Source organism: Podarcis liolepis (genome assembly GCF_965112155.1).
Source record: "Podarcis liolepis genome assembly, chromosome: 10".
NCBI classification, from domain to species: Eukaryota; Metazoa; Chordata; class Lepidosauria; order Squamata; family Lacertidae; genus Podarcis; species Podarcis liolepis.
In genome coordinates, this window is record NC_139562.1 from 18,165,007 (window position 1) to 18,178,684 (window position 13,678).

The following is a 13,678-nucleotide window of genomic DNA, read 5'->3' on the forward strand; positions in this document are numbered from 1 at the left end:
GTTCGGTTCAACCAACCAGGAAGTAAATTTTCTACCTACTTTAGTATAGATTGAGTTAAGTATTTGGTCACCTTACCTAGTGAATTTCCAACCACTGTATACTGTGCTGTAACTTGCCTGTCAGACACAGGCAAGACACAGTCTGGGGAATCAATGCAGAAATCATAACAAATATAACCCTTGGTTTTGCTTGTGACAATTAAAGGATTCTGGTGACACAGAAGAACCCTGATTCTGGAGTCTTGCCCTGCAGCATGAGGGGGAAAAAATAACACCAAAACCAGCAGCTTACCCGCTCAACACACCAAGAACCAGATTAAGAACGAAAAAGGATCCAAAGATGACCAGACTGACAAAGTACACCCAGGGTAACTCATAGCCCATAGCGTCCTGCATCTGGAAAGATGGAGGATAGTTAGAAGATAGAGACAGAAAGCAGAATGGATTAGGGAAAGAAGACAGAAAGGTTTGCGAATAAGGCCTGTGGATAAAACAGATAGTTGGACATATTTTAGCTAATACCTAATTTTAGCTGTTTTGAAGGGCCTTTGACTTAAAATACCATGTGAAAACAGAATGTGTCCATGAGAGTGAAATTAAACCAGATATATTGGGAACCACCTATTTTACTCATTGATATAAGAGAAGCATAACATTTTTATTATGTGCTAGGTGATGAACAGAACTTCAGTTACTCCAGTGATCCTTTGTTTAGATTATTATTTATAGCCTTCAGCATATTAAAATATAGAGGAAGAAGGGGGGAAGAAACCCTCAGTTACAAAATATAGACATAATATATTTGTGAACAATTGGATAGAGATTACATTTTTAAAATAATAACAACAAAAAAGTTAAGAAACACCCTTTTCTCTGTGTGTGTCCCCACCCCCATTTGCTGCTCTATCAAAGCAGATGGTCACACTGAATACAGTTTGGGTGGTGCATCAGCAACCATCTAGTTTTGTTTAAAGATTCAAACGTTTATTTTTGTTGTTTTCAGAGTAACCATTTGTACTGAACTACCCAAATTGGAGACCAGTGTTAAGGAAATGTGCTGTGATTACCACTGTTTTTATACTAAAGTACATTATGTACATATATTTCAGTAAATATCTGCAAGTCTTTACCATGTTTCCTTCTGCTTTGGGATAAACAAGGCATATATGCACTTTGTAAAAAAGCAGCCTTCCCATTGGCACAGCAAGGCTGAACCACAGCATTTTAAAAAATATTATCCAGGAATTCATACTGGGGAAGGTAAAACTGCCCATATAGCTACAATCAAATCCTCTGCTCTTGATTTTTACTCATAAATGTATTCTGCATCAAGCCCAGCATTCTTATGAAATAGTCTGAAGCAATGGCTTCAAGAAGCACATTCCTAAAGCAGAACAATTTTCCTGCCTCCAGGTTCCATCTCTGTTATTAAAAAAAGCAGGGAAAGAAGTATAATTTTGACATTTCATAACTAAGAGTTCCACATTTTACTATAGCATCATGACACCTGAACTTCCTTGTGGCAACTGAACAGGTTGTCCCCTCAATTTCAAATGATTACAAAAGATTTAAAGCCATTGTATTCAAAGCAAACCTGTACAGTATAAGCCCAGGGAGGTAGCCATAGCTCAATTATAGACCATCTGGTTTGCATGCAGAAGGTCCCAGTTTCAGTCCCTGGCAATGGCGTAGCGTGGGGGGTGCAGGGGGGGCCGGCCGCACCAGGCGCAACATCTGGGGGTTAGGGTTAGGGGGCGCAAATCCACGGGTTAGGGGGCGCAAATCCACGGGTTGGGGGCACAAATTACTTGCCTTGCCCCGGGTGCTGACAACCCATGCTACGCCACTGGTCCCTGGTATCTCCAGAAAGAGCTGGGAATGTGCCCCCCCCCCGAAATCCTGAAGAAGCACTGCCAGTCAGTGCACAGAATTCTGAGCTACGTGGACTGAGTCTGACTCAGTATGTCAGTTTCCTCTGTTCCTATTAGGAACAATGAATGCTGACACCATGAGGACATTTCTACACTGTATAGAGTCACTTGAGTGGCAAAAGGAAAAGGGAGGGAAGAGTCTCTGTACTTGGGTGTTGGACAAATGAATATAGGTAACCCTTCTAGCTGCTGTACTATAAAGGCATCCCTGTTGGGTCAAACTAATGATGCGCACATCCTGTTTCTTGCATTAACCTATAAAACGTATCATAGACGGAATAAAATTGGGGCATGCTTTTGCTTTGCTTTTGTGAATGTTTTACAAGCCCTGTTTTGTATTTGTTCATTATCTAGTCCCCATGCAAAGGACAAAGTGGTTGCTAAAATTTCACAAATCCTTTTGCCTGCCACTGCCAAAGCTGCTGCCTCTCTGAAAATGGGGAGCTGCTGTTTGCTCATCAAAGAGGGATGTGAATATACTAATACTGCAGTGCAATGAAATATTTTAATTTTTCAAAGAATATTATGAAGGGTTCCTAAAACTTCTCAGTTGTGGAAAAACCTCTCCCTATGCTGCCAGCTGTAAAGAAAAGTAGCCCTCTTCAGACTCAGTGATACCTGTCCTATCTCTGCTGCCACTATGGTTGTTACCCTGAGGATTATTTTCTGTAGAATTGAGAAAGGGGTAGGCCAAAAGCTTTAGGCTGCTCCTAGAGCTATAATCACTGTTCTTCCATTTTAAGCTACAAATGCAAATTGCAGCTGATTTTCTACCCTCTTGGGAATATTGTGATTTTTTGCGGGTGCATCCTGACACATTCTGTTCACTCTAGTGGACATGACAAAGTCATGTGGGCAGGGAAGGGTACAATTCACCTGAGCAGCCACTACTTAAATCAATTCTTTAATCTGCACCATAGTACTTACTGAAGCTGTTTATGGCTGATTTCTGCTATGCCTTGTTACAAAGTGCTGCATTACTGGAACAGACGTGTTTTACATCAGAAGTTTCTAACTGAAAACAACAGACACGTTGCTAAAATGGCTGGAGTTGGAAAGGAAGCAGTTTTTAAAAACAATTTTTAAATTGGCATGATAAAACTCCTTAATTTAAGTGCTCTCTCTCTCGCTCGCTCGCTGTGTGTGTGTGTGTGTGTGTGTGTGTGTGTGTGTGTGTACATGAGCCATTCAGTGCCAATTTAAATATAAATTAAAGAACAGGGTGGTAAAATGCTCCCCAGGAGGAGGGCCACCAGCAGTAGCTTCCCAGCCACTCAGAGCAGAGCCCCCTCCTTCATCAGTGGCGCTCCTCTCTGCTGATGGAGGCCTGCAATTCATTTTAATACTCTCTCATAGTCATCAACATCAGGATGGTTAGACTGCAGCCTTAGTGAGCAAATTGTGTCAACTTATTCCGATTCAGTGTTCAACAATGGGTTTTCTCAGGAAAGCAGTGGGATAAAACAAAACCTGTGTGGCCTACAAAACGTGGACCTGTGCCTGGAAAGTGTGGTGCAAAATGAAGTCTGGATAAGCCCTTAGTGTGGCAGAACCTACCGTGGTGCTGTGTCAGTCACTTTGTAGCTTTCTGTTTTTTATTTAATCTTGTTGCACAATTTATTTATCCTCCAACTCAGCTAACATCATTAATGATGTTAATGATTAATAACACAAATTAAATACATTTAAAAATACAAAAGGAAACAGCAGCAGAACAACAACAGTATCAAGAAAGAGCAGAAATGCAGCCACTGATCAGTGCAAAAAACAAACAGGTCTTTTGTGAGTGTTGGAAGACCAATAAAGACGAGAGCAGAGGATCTCCCAGAGCAGGAGTTTCACACAGTGGGTTCCTTTCCTGAGTCCCCAGCAATAATAACAACAGTTATAGTCACCATAATTGTCTCAAGGCAATGTGCAACAAAAACTACTAAAAAAAATGCAGAAAACAGCAGAATTAAACAACAGATTTAAAACAAAACTAAAACAATACCAAACAGACAGTGATGGAAAAGCCCCAATTATCCATCTGGGAAAGTCTGTTGGAACAGGAATATTGCTAATTGTTTCTGGAAAATGCCTGTCATATCATGAAAGGACTATTATTTTACAGAATAGGAGCAGCCATGCTAACAGCTCTGCTATGAGTTACTGTGGAGCAGGTTTCTGAGATATTTGGAAACTGCAGACTGTAGGGATCTACTGGGTATATACGGGAATCAAGTAGGGACACCAATCTCAGTAGACTTTCGTGGTAGTTCCAATCAGGACTTCCTCTTTGGGCCTTAGTGGACAAGGAGGATTACACAGAAGGAACTAGCCCTTTAGGTATGGAACTTGCATAGGGCTAAGAAAAGCTGCTAAAATTAGGAAAAACAGAGCAAGCAGACTTGCTATCCTGCAGATAGAGTCTCTCTGTTCAACTGTGTTTGTACAATTATCAAGCTATCAGAACTGGAGCAGAGCTACTGCCAGAGAAGCAGTAAATGGGAAATCAGTCCTGCTGCACCACAGAAATGTTTTTTGCAGTTTAGTTCTTTGTATATTTGTAGTGCAGATAAACAATGCCAAATTCCTATACTTATTTGATACTGACATAATGTCTCCGTCACCCGGGTGTGGGGCAGGGATGGACCAATTATAGGATATGTGACAAAAGACATAAAAATATATTTTATAGAGCTACAGTTACTATTTCATGGACACTTGGCCTCTATACAAACTGCTGGCTATGAAGGACTTATGAAGGAGGACTTGTTTCTAAAGTCTCATGAAACTATCAGCAGAACATTATTTTTCTATTATGAAAAGGAGCACCCTGACTCTATGTTTGGGTTTTTAAAAAATTCTTGGCAATTTGCCAAAGCACATTGACAATGCAGCCATTAATCACAAACCCAAATCCTTGACAGCAGATGTAGGCTTTTTCTGCAGAACTTTTTTTACTGATCAGGGTAGAATCTACACGCATGTAAACCTTTTAAAAAATACATTGAATTTCCATAAGGCTCACCATCGCCATCTAGTGTCACATTGTATATTGCACTTAAAACACACTTAAAATGTTTTACAGTGGTACCTTGGGTTAAGAACTTAATTCATTCTGGAGGTCCGTTCTTAACCTGAAACTGTTCTTAACCTGAGGTACCACTTTAGCTAATGGGGTCTCCAATTGCCGGAGCACGATTTCTGTTCTCATCCTGAAGCAAAGTTCTTAACCCGAGGTACTATTTCTGGGTTAGCGGAGTCTGTAACCTGAAGCGTATGTAACCTGAAGCGTATGTAACCCGAGATACCACTGTATTTGCAGCTTTATAGCTGAGTCTCTGGTTCATGGAGTCATGGAGAGTCGAACAGGACTACAACAACAAGCTGAGTCCAAAGCCTAGTCTTTCGTAGTTTCTCTACTGAGATGAAAAACTCGCACACAGTAATATTTGATGCAGTCACGCACTGCCAAACCAGACCATGAAATCTGCCAGGATGTTTTCAATACTGTTCATTTAAAAAAAAACCACACACACACACACACACACACACACACACACACACACATTAAGGTATTTATTATAACTGTTCCATCATAAAAAGTTTTTTGGTCCTTAATAGTGCATTTCGTTCCATGTGAATTTCTTATTTATGAGAATTTCTTATTTCTGTATTCTGAAATATTGTATGGGGGATTCAGTTCAGCTAAGGATGACTGGTGGGCTACAATTGCTAGTATTGTAAGTCCTAAATTAGAAAACTTCCTGGAAATAATCAACTGACAGTCCATAACTGGCCCATAACTCAGCTACTAATAAATTAATTCACATATTTATATATCACTGTTTTGCAGAATTTCCAGCAAAACGAACATTTTAGCCTTAACCAGCCTGTTCTTGTCTTTCCATATCAGCCACTATGTATATGCAGGCAAAAAACAATATACGACAAGAGAGAAGGCAGAAAAGGTCTGGCTTCTCACTCTTGTTCTTTGCCATAATTTCCTTATAGATTTTTGTACTCACAGAGGCCTGGCAGTAACTGTTTTCTGTTTCTCTTGGGAAAACTATACCAATCAACAGCTGACCTCCAACCCAGTCCCTGCATAAAGATTGTCCTGTATACAGTTGGCTAGTGGAGAAAACACTGGACCTGAGCAAATAATTAGCAGGCAAAATAGCCATACTGAACTCATTTGTTCTTTCTGCCTTTCTGCATATTTCCCATATGATCCAACTGATTGGAAAACAATACAGTGGTACCTTGGGTTACATACACTTCAGGTTACATACGCTTCAGGTTACAGACTCTGCTAACCCAGAAATAGTACCTCGGGTTAAGAACGTTGCTTCAGGATGAGAACAGAAATTGTGTGGCGGCGGCGCAGCGGCAGGCCCCATTAGCTAAAGTGGTGCTTCAGGTTAAGAACGGACCTCTGGAACGAATTAAGTATGTAACCAGAGGTACCACTGTACAGACTCCACTAATCCAAAAATAGTACCTAGGGTTAAGAACTTTGCTTCAGGATGAGAACAGAAATCGGGCTCCGGCGGTGTGGCGGCAGCAGAAGGCCCCATTAGCTAAAGTGGTACTTCAGGTTAAGAAAAGTTTCAGGTTAAGAACAGACCTCCAGAACAAATTAAGTTCTTAACCAGAGGTACCACTGTTCTGATTTTGGAAGAAAAGACAGTAAAATTAAATCCTACATTCTGAACTGAATTCTGTTTCAAAAATGATAGTTCCCTCTGACACTGAACTATGACACTTCCCCTAGTCAACACCTTTGAAATTTTATTTCAAAAGACTGCTGCTGATATTATCTCCCAGTGTTCCATAGCTGGGAACAATTGATTGAGAAATAGGATTTGGTGATGGTGAAAGCGTCAGCTAGGGAAAGAATGAGAAAAGCGCAAAATAATGAAGAAAGTGATTAAAAAAAGGTCAAGAGAAAGGTGGGAATGTGAAATATATCCTTCCCGAGCAGGACATTGGACAGAGGCCTCCTCTTTTCTAGTTCCCAGCAAATTCTCAATTGGTTCAAATGTAATACCAACCCACAGTTTGGAACTAAGAAGCCTCAGCCTCATGAGCTCCTTCCTCTCCATTTCCTTTATGCACAGCAATACCCACTAAATCCCATGCCCATGTTATAGTTTGTGGGAAACCATAGTTCACTGTTATATCTAAATTCTATCAACCCTGGTTTCCAATTCTAGTTTGCAAGGAATCATAAACTATAATTAATCAAGTGTCTTCCATATTGTACAGGTGGGATGATCACAGAGAGACTGTGAGTAGCCTGTGCCTTTTGCATTCACTTAAAGGATAGTTTATTTTGTGTTTTTTGCTTTGTTTTTGTTTTTTGCTGTGGTCACCAATCCATTTTTAATTCTCTCCTAATAACAGCTATATCCTGAAGAAGAACTTATATCTATTTTATTCATGAAAAGTGCTATGATAGCCTGGCTAATGTTACATTATCCTGGCTACATGGTGACTTAGAAAGCAAGATAATGGACAATCTGAAATCAGAACAAATTAAAATGAAGTAGTATACACAAGTGACAGCAATCCAGGGTTTTATATGCCCTCTGGAATTGGCAGCAATTGTCTTGGCATCATGGCTCCTCACTGGCACAAAACATGAACACCCAATACCTGTCATCTTTTTTTCTTTTTTCGGCAAAGAGATACTTGGAATTAATTAGCGATGACTGTTTTTTTAAAATTCCCTGGGCTTATTCTTTGTTATATTTCACAACCCTGCCAAAATCTGCTGTGTTTATTGTTTCCCCCTTCTAAACAAACCAATCTAAAAAGAAAGCAGTAGTTCTTTCTTGGAGAAAAAATATGTACAGGAAACATGCAGAGAGGTGCATTCAGCAAAGCAGATTATTCTCTTGTGTGGAAAGGCCATGCTAATTCAAGCCTATGCACCCTTAAAAATAAAGGGTGAGAAAGCACAAACACAGCTGCTGAAAATTGTGGGGTGGTGGTTCTGTTTATAACATTAAAAAAAATTGTGGCAATATCACTGTGTTCCTCATCACCACATCTCCCTCAATGGGCTTCAACAGGCTGCAGAGGGATAAGCAAAGCTCACAAAACATGTCAAGGCTGTCAGCAAAGTAAATTATATCTATTGCCTGGTTTCTTCCCCAATTTGATTTCCTGACAGGAGTTTCCAGGGCAACTGTGAGCTTCTGTTTCAAGCTTTTTCATCAAAGCTCAAGAGTGCAATTTCAGAGATGCTGGAGGATGGAAGGGAGTTTTACAAGTCAGCATGTCTAAACCAGCTGCATCAGACTTGCAGGCTTCCTACCTTGTTCCCTTGGGTTGTTATAATCCACTCAGCAAGGGGGCCAACCCAATTGTGCAAGCAATCAACCCAGGCAGCTGCTTTAGATACCAACACTTTTAGAGAAGGCCCAATCTAGGGAGCATGCTGCAGAATTCCTTACAATGTCAAAAAAAAAGATCCACATACTATTGGAAAATGGAATTTCCTTTCCTCTAAATTCACAAAAGCCTTGGTGGGGGGAAGGAAAAATGGCAGAAGTTTGAAAACCTTTTGTATTTGGGCCAGATTTCGGTGGCTAGAATTAAGCTTTTTATGGCATGATGGTTTTTTGTTTTAAATAAACCCTGCAATATGTATAAGCATTATTTTTAAATTATACCCCATGCCAAGTCATAGAGAGGAGATGGGACAGAAACATATAAATAAAATTAAGTTGATTCTGGCTCTCAAAGCTATCTATGCCAGTCTGACAAAGAACCATGTCAGATTAACAATTTTGCTTGATATTTTAAAAACTGGTCTAATATAAGACACAATTTTGCCTATTATATGTGTCCTGTGCTGATGATAACTCAGATGGTAACCCTATGTCTCATGATGGTGTTCCCCACTGGACTGCTACTTTTAGATTTTTTAAAAAAAGTTTTAAATACACATAAGAGGATGGATTCAAACAAGTTTAAGCCTGTGCCATAATGAAGTGATTCCCTGTGGCTTCAGGGGCTCCACTGTATACATGGTGCTCCACTGTCCACATAGCCTTCCTCTTTCATTTCAAAAGAGTAGGTAGTTTGCTAACCAGAATTCAAGTCACATGTAGAGTTACACAATCACTGAACTGAATGCCAATTCCTATGAGTGAAAATGCTTCGCAGGATCATGAAAGCACCCCTGGCATTCTAACCTTTATGTTTTAACCCTGTCTATGAGCTAATTCTGGCTAAACTTTATCATGTTAATGACCACTGAAACTCAGTGTGCCTTGTTCAGCCTTGTTTTCTGTGAACTTGCAGTTCTGACTTATTAGTACAGGATCTGTGCTAGAGAAGTGCGTGGACAGCAACAGAGGGGAACTGGGGGGAACCTGGCCCCTAACCCTTGCTCTCATTGCTGGACTCCTATTGTTAACATATTGCATATTTTTCATTCAGAGAACAACTTGCCCACCTAGAAATAAGCTGTGCCCCTTCTGTGACTGCCCCTGTAATTTTTTTTCCTGTTTCTGACACTGGAAGTGATGGAGATTCAGTCACAGAGACACTTCACTCAAGAAACCAGAGGAGTTTACTAAGAGTAGCTGAAACCATAAATCTTGTCTGTGATGCAAGCTGTGATTTCTAACATTACTACAGATTTCTTTAGTCTAAGAATGTTTTAGACAAGAGTATAGGTTGCTCAGGAAAGTAGTAGAACTTCCTTTTCTGGAACAATTTAAGGAATATTAGACAAACTTATTTATGGAAGGTTTAGATTTGGACAACCCTGCTTCCACAGGCCCAGACATGGTCATCGTTTAGCTCTGTGACTCCTATACTAATACTAGTAACTACAGTTTGTATTCTGTCACCAAAGATTTCTGGCTGCCCTCATCTGTGCTTTGACTTACACTGTAGTGGAATGTTGGCTGTTATTATGAGGAAGACTCCATGGCCTAAGTTTCAAGGGACAGAGATAGATATGTTGGGTTGTCACCATCTAAATTTTACTTAAGAGTAGACCCATTGAAATTAATGGACCTAAAATAGTTACTCTGAGGATGACTACCGTTGGATTAATCCCATTCTGTTTCTAGATTTCTTTTTCTTTTAGTAATCAGGGTGACATAGACTATTACACACTAAATTTCAGTTCTTGTGTGTTGGAAATAGCTTAACAATTTAGATATTCCTATAAGTATGACCCAAGAGTCTTCATTTATATAGATATCTAGAGGCTGGTGCTTCCAGTGATAGTAAGATGGTTAAATGAAGTGTAATTATTTGGTTAGCAAGAAATTGTGCTGCTTTATTAATCTGGAGCAGTATGAAACATTTCTCATGCAAGAAAACACTGGTCAGTAAAAGCATAGTGAAAATCTTGATCAATAAATGTAAATTGAAAGATAACACTGAAAGCTAAGAACAAACAGTGAAGGGCTGTCATACTGCCCCTTTAATGCACTACATCAATCTGAGGTATCAGTTCAGTAGTTATCCCATTTGCATGACATACAGAGCAAGCAGTATAACAAAATAGCAATGACAGCCCCATGTTTTGAGCATGACATAAGAAGAGTGCTGTATCCACATTGCCACAGATTGATTTCACATACATACCCAGTATAGCACATCTGTCCAGCCCTCCATGGTGATGCACTGAAACACAGTTAACATGGCAAAGGCAAAATTGTCGAAGTTGGTAATGCCATGCTTAGGTCCTTCCCATCCTGGTCTGCATTCAGTACCATTCTGACATTGCCGCCCATGCGCAAATACAGGTGCACAAGGAGAGGGTTCCTCTTCTGCTGGTGTATCTTAAACAACAGGGATAAAGAATTGTTAAAATCCATGCAACTGAATGGTGAGGCAAAGAGTTATTTGCTTGTAATGGTGGCAAGGTATCTGAAGAGATTAATTGTAATTAACTTTTTACAGTATATATTCATGCTGTGCTAATGCTTCATAGAAATCGGGGCAGTTTACATACTGCCTTTGATCCAAAGATACCAGTGTGTGCCTGGAATGTGCTTCTACTTGTGTGTGGCAGTTGGAGAAAAGGTCCTGATTTCTGCAGGTTCCCTCTTCCTGCTATAGCTCCTCATGCCATATCCCATGCCAGTATGGAAGGCACCTCAAACCTCAGGAGCAACCTTTCAAGAAGTATTTTAACTTCCCCTTTACTTTATAAAATTCTAGAAATATGGATATAAACAAATAGAATAGTTCCCCTATCTTGACATCTATAGCCATTGCGCTTGTAAAAAATGTTATAATCTGCATTACTTTCATATGGTTCTTGGATTTGTTACAAATAATAAAAAAACCTAATTCAGAAAACAAAACAATCTGCTGTAAATGCTTCTATTCTCCAATAGATCAGGCCATATGTAATCCAGAACATAGTGTACCACAGGTAGATAAGATGTACAGAGCAGAAAGGCAAACAGTTTCAGGAATTAGTTCTTTGATGGCACAAACAAACAAGGGGAAAAGAGAAGCCTCCCAAAGTCAACAGGCAATTCCTGAGATTTGTTCTTGTTGTTACAATCCCAAATATGTTGTACAGGTTATGAGCTGATCTCAAAACAACCTAAAAGGCACTTTGACATCATCAAGTATTATGCATCCACATAACATGGATGGAAAAAATTTTTACTGACTCATATGACTCACAAGTACAATGTCAGAATTGATTTGTACTCTTCTTTTCACATGACTCTTCTATTGCCTTCTCTAGAAGTGCACATATAAAACATCTCTAGACCAGACTTAAATAGCCACTCATGCTGTGCAGTTTTATACTTATTCCTGAACAATTTGGAAACATCACTAAATATATTCTCATTTGCCCAACTGTTTACAGTCCACAATCACTGTTGCTACCTTTCCCCTCAGCATCAGGAAAAGCAAGGACAGGGGCAGGTGGGAAAGATAGAGAAAAGATCAAGCAGCTGCTTAGTGAGCAAGGTGAAATGGTGGTGGTAGCAGATAAAAAAATCTATCTCCATCTTTCTCTCTATGCAGCTGGTTGGCAGGATTCCAATTTTTTAAAATATCTTTGCAAGTAAACAAAGTATATATTCTTTTTAAAAACACTTCTTCAGATACTTCTTCGTATCTGAAGAAGTGTGCATGCACATGAAAGCTCATACCAAGAACTAACTTAGTTGGTCTTTAAGGTGCTACTGGAAGGAATTTTTTTATTTTTTATTTTTAAAAAGAACTGTGCATCTTTCTGTGTGTGCTGTGTTGCACTGTGACCTGCTGTGTGTATGTGTGCAGTGATGGGCATGAAGTGCATGTCTGTGGGAGACTGAGGGGGGTTCACACCCATTTTCTTGGTCACACTCATCACTGCCATGTGTCCCTTGTAGGGGTTGCACCAGGCAGTGTGGTCCTCAGCCTGAAAAGCTTTGCCATCTCTGTCTTATACTTGAAAAGACTCAAGGGCTGGTTTGTTTGAGTTTGTAAATGGAAAGAGTATGGAAAGTAAAACAAACCAAGAAGCTTTGTCTAGAACTAGAGTCACTGAGTCAGACTACACATTATTAGCATTTACAACAGTTTATATTTTAGAACTGTACTGATAATAGGATATGACAGTTGTTGCTCTTAACATTGCCAGCTCATATCCAGATCAATGAGCTAATGACAAAAGTCAAAACCATTTTGTTGTGGCATGTGATGAACTTGGGACACTAAATTCTACTGCAACAGTTGAGCTCTGGAAAATAGCCCTCTCCATGCAGACTGAAAGCTCTACCATAATGTTAAACCATGAAGTCAACGATTGGATAGGCTAAACAATAAATTATTGATCCAAATATGGTGCTGTGTGGGAGAGGCAGAGAGGAGGGTGATGCTACTTTTGCTGGCATCAGATTTGATTAAACGAAAGTTTCATTCAGGAGCAACAAAAAGGATTACTTACACACACACACACACACACACACACATACCTGCCTGCCTGCCTGTCTGCCTGCCTGCCTGCCAAAACCTCAGAATTTGACTATACCAGCTTGATTTTAGCTTGGGAATTAAGATGATAATAATACTGTATCAGGTTCAAACTGCAATTACTAGATAGGTTCACAAAATTTAGGGAGGGTGGAAATTTGGGCCTTGAATCCCTGTTGTTGGGTCCCAGAGGAGGATAAGTGAAACTACAGTGGTTGAGCTGCCTGCGAGCATAAGTTCTCAGTAATTAGTCACTCTGTGACTCAGTTTGACATAATATTAAATTTGCTTTCTAACATCTACATAGAGCTTCTGACTGAGGTCATTTTGGGATTCAGAATGAGGTGCCACCAGTACGCTGCTGACATTCTACTCCTCAATGTCATCTGAGTCAGGTGAGGCTGTATAGTCATTGAACGGGTACCTGGACTCAGTAATAGGCTGGATGAGGGCCAGCAAACTCAGACTGAATCCTGAGAAGACAGAGGCACTGTGGGTATATTGTTATCAGTTTCAGAGAATTAGTGTTCAACCTGTTCTGGACAGTGTGGCACTCTGCTTGAGAGAACAAGTTTGTAGTTTGGGAATAGTCCAAGATCCAGTGTTGCCTCTAGAGTCAAGGCAACCTTAGTAGCCTGGAGTGCCTTTTACTGGCTTCAGGTGGTTTCCCCACTAACAACATTTCTAGATGTTTGGCCATGGAAACCCATGCTAGTAAACAAATAAAAAACAAAGATTAATGCTTAACCTCAGAAGGACATGTGCTGCTCAAGGAAAGGAAAGGAAAGGAAAGGAAAGGAAAG

At 40.0% G+C, this 13,678-nt stretch overlaps 1 protein-coding gene across 7 annotated transcripts in view; it reads right to left on the reverse strand.

Annotated features, from left to right (window-relative positions):
• Nucleotides 1-13,678, reverse strand: part of CACNA1C (calcium voltage-gated channel subunit alpha1 C) — a gene marked incomplete at its 5' end in the record, with an annotated part of 445,655 nt that overhangs the window by 155,050 nt on the left and 276,927 nt on the right. For 5 of the 7 annotated variants that reach the window (XM_083461732.1, XM_083461737.1, XM_083461735.1 and 2 more), the window contains 2 exons: nucleotides 293-396; nucleotides 10,536-10,732. In XM_083461732.1, coding sequence (XP_083317858.1) covers nucleotides 293-396; nucleotides 10,536-10,732 — 301 coding nt within the window. Of the gene's footprint in view, nucleotides 1-292; nucleotides 397-2,858; nucleotides 2,885-10,535; nucleotides 10,733-13,678 lie in introns of those variants that run through there. The other 2 variants (XM_083461738.1, XM_083461734.1) reach the window with 2 other exon arrangements.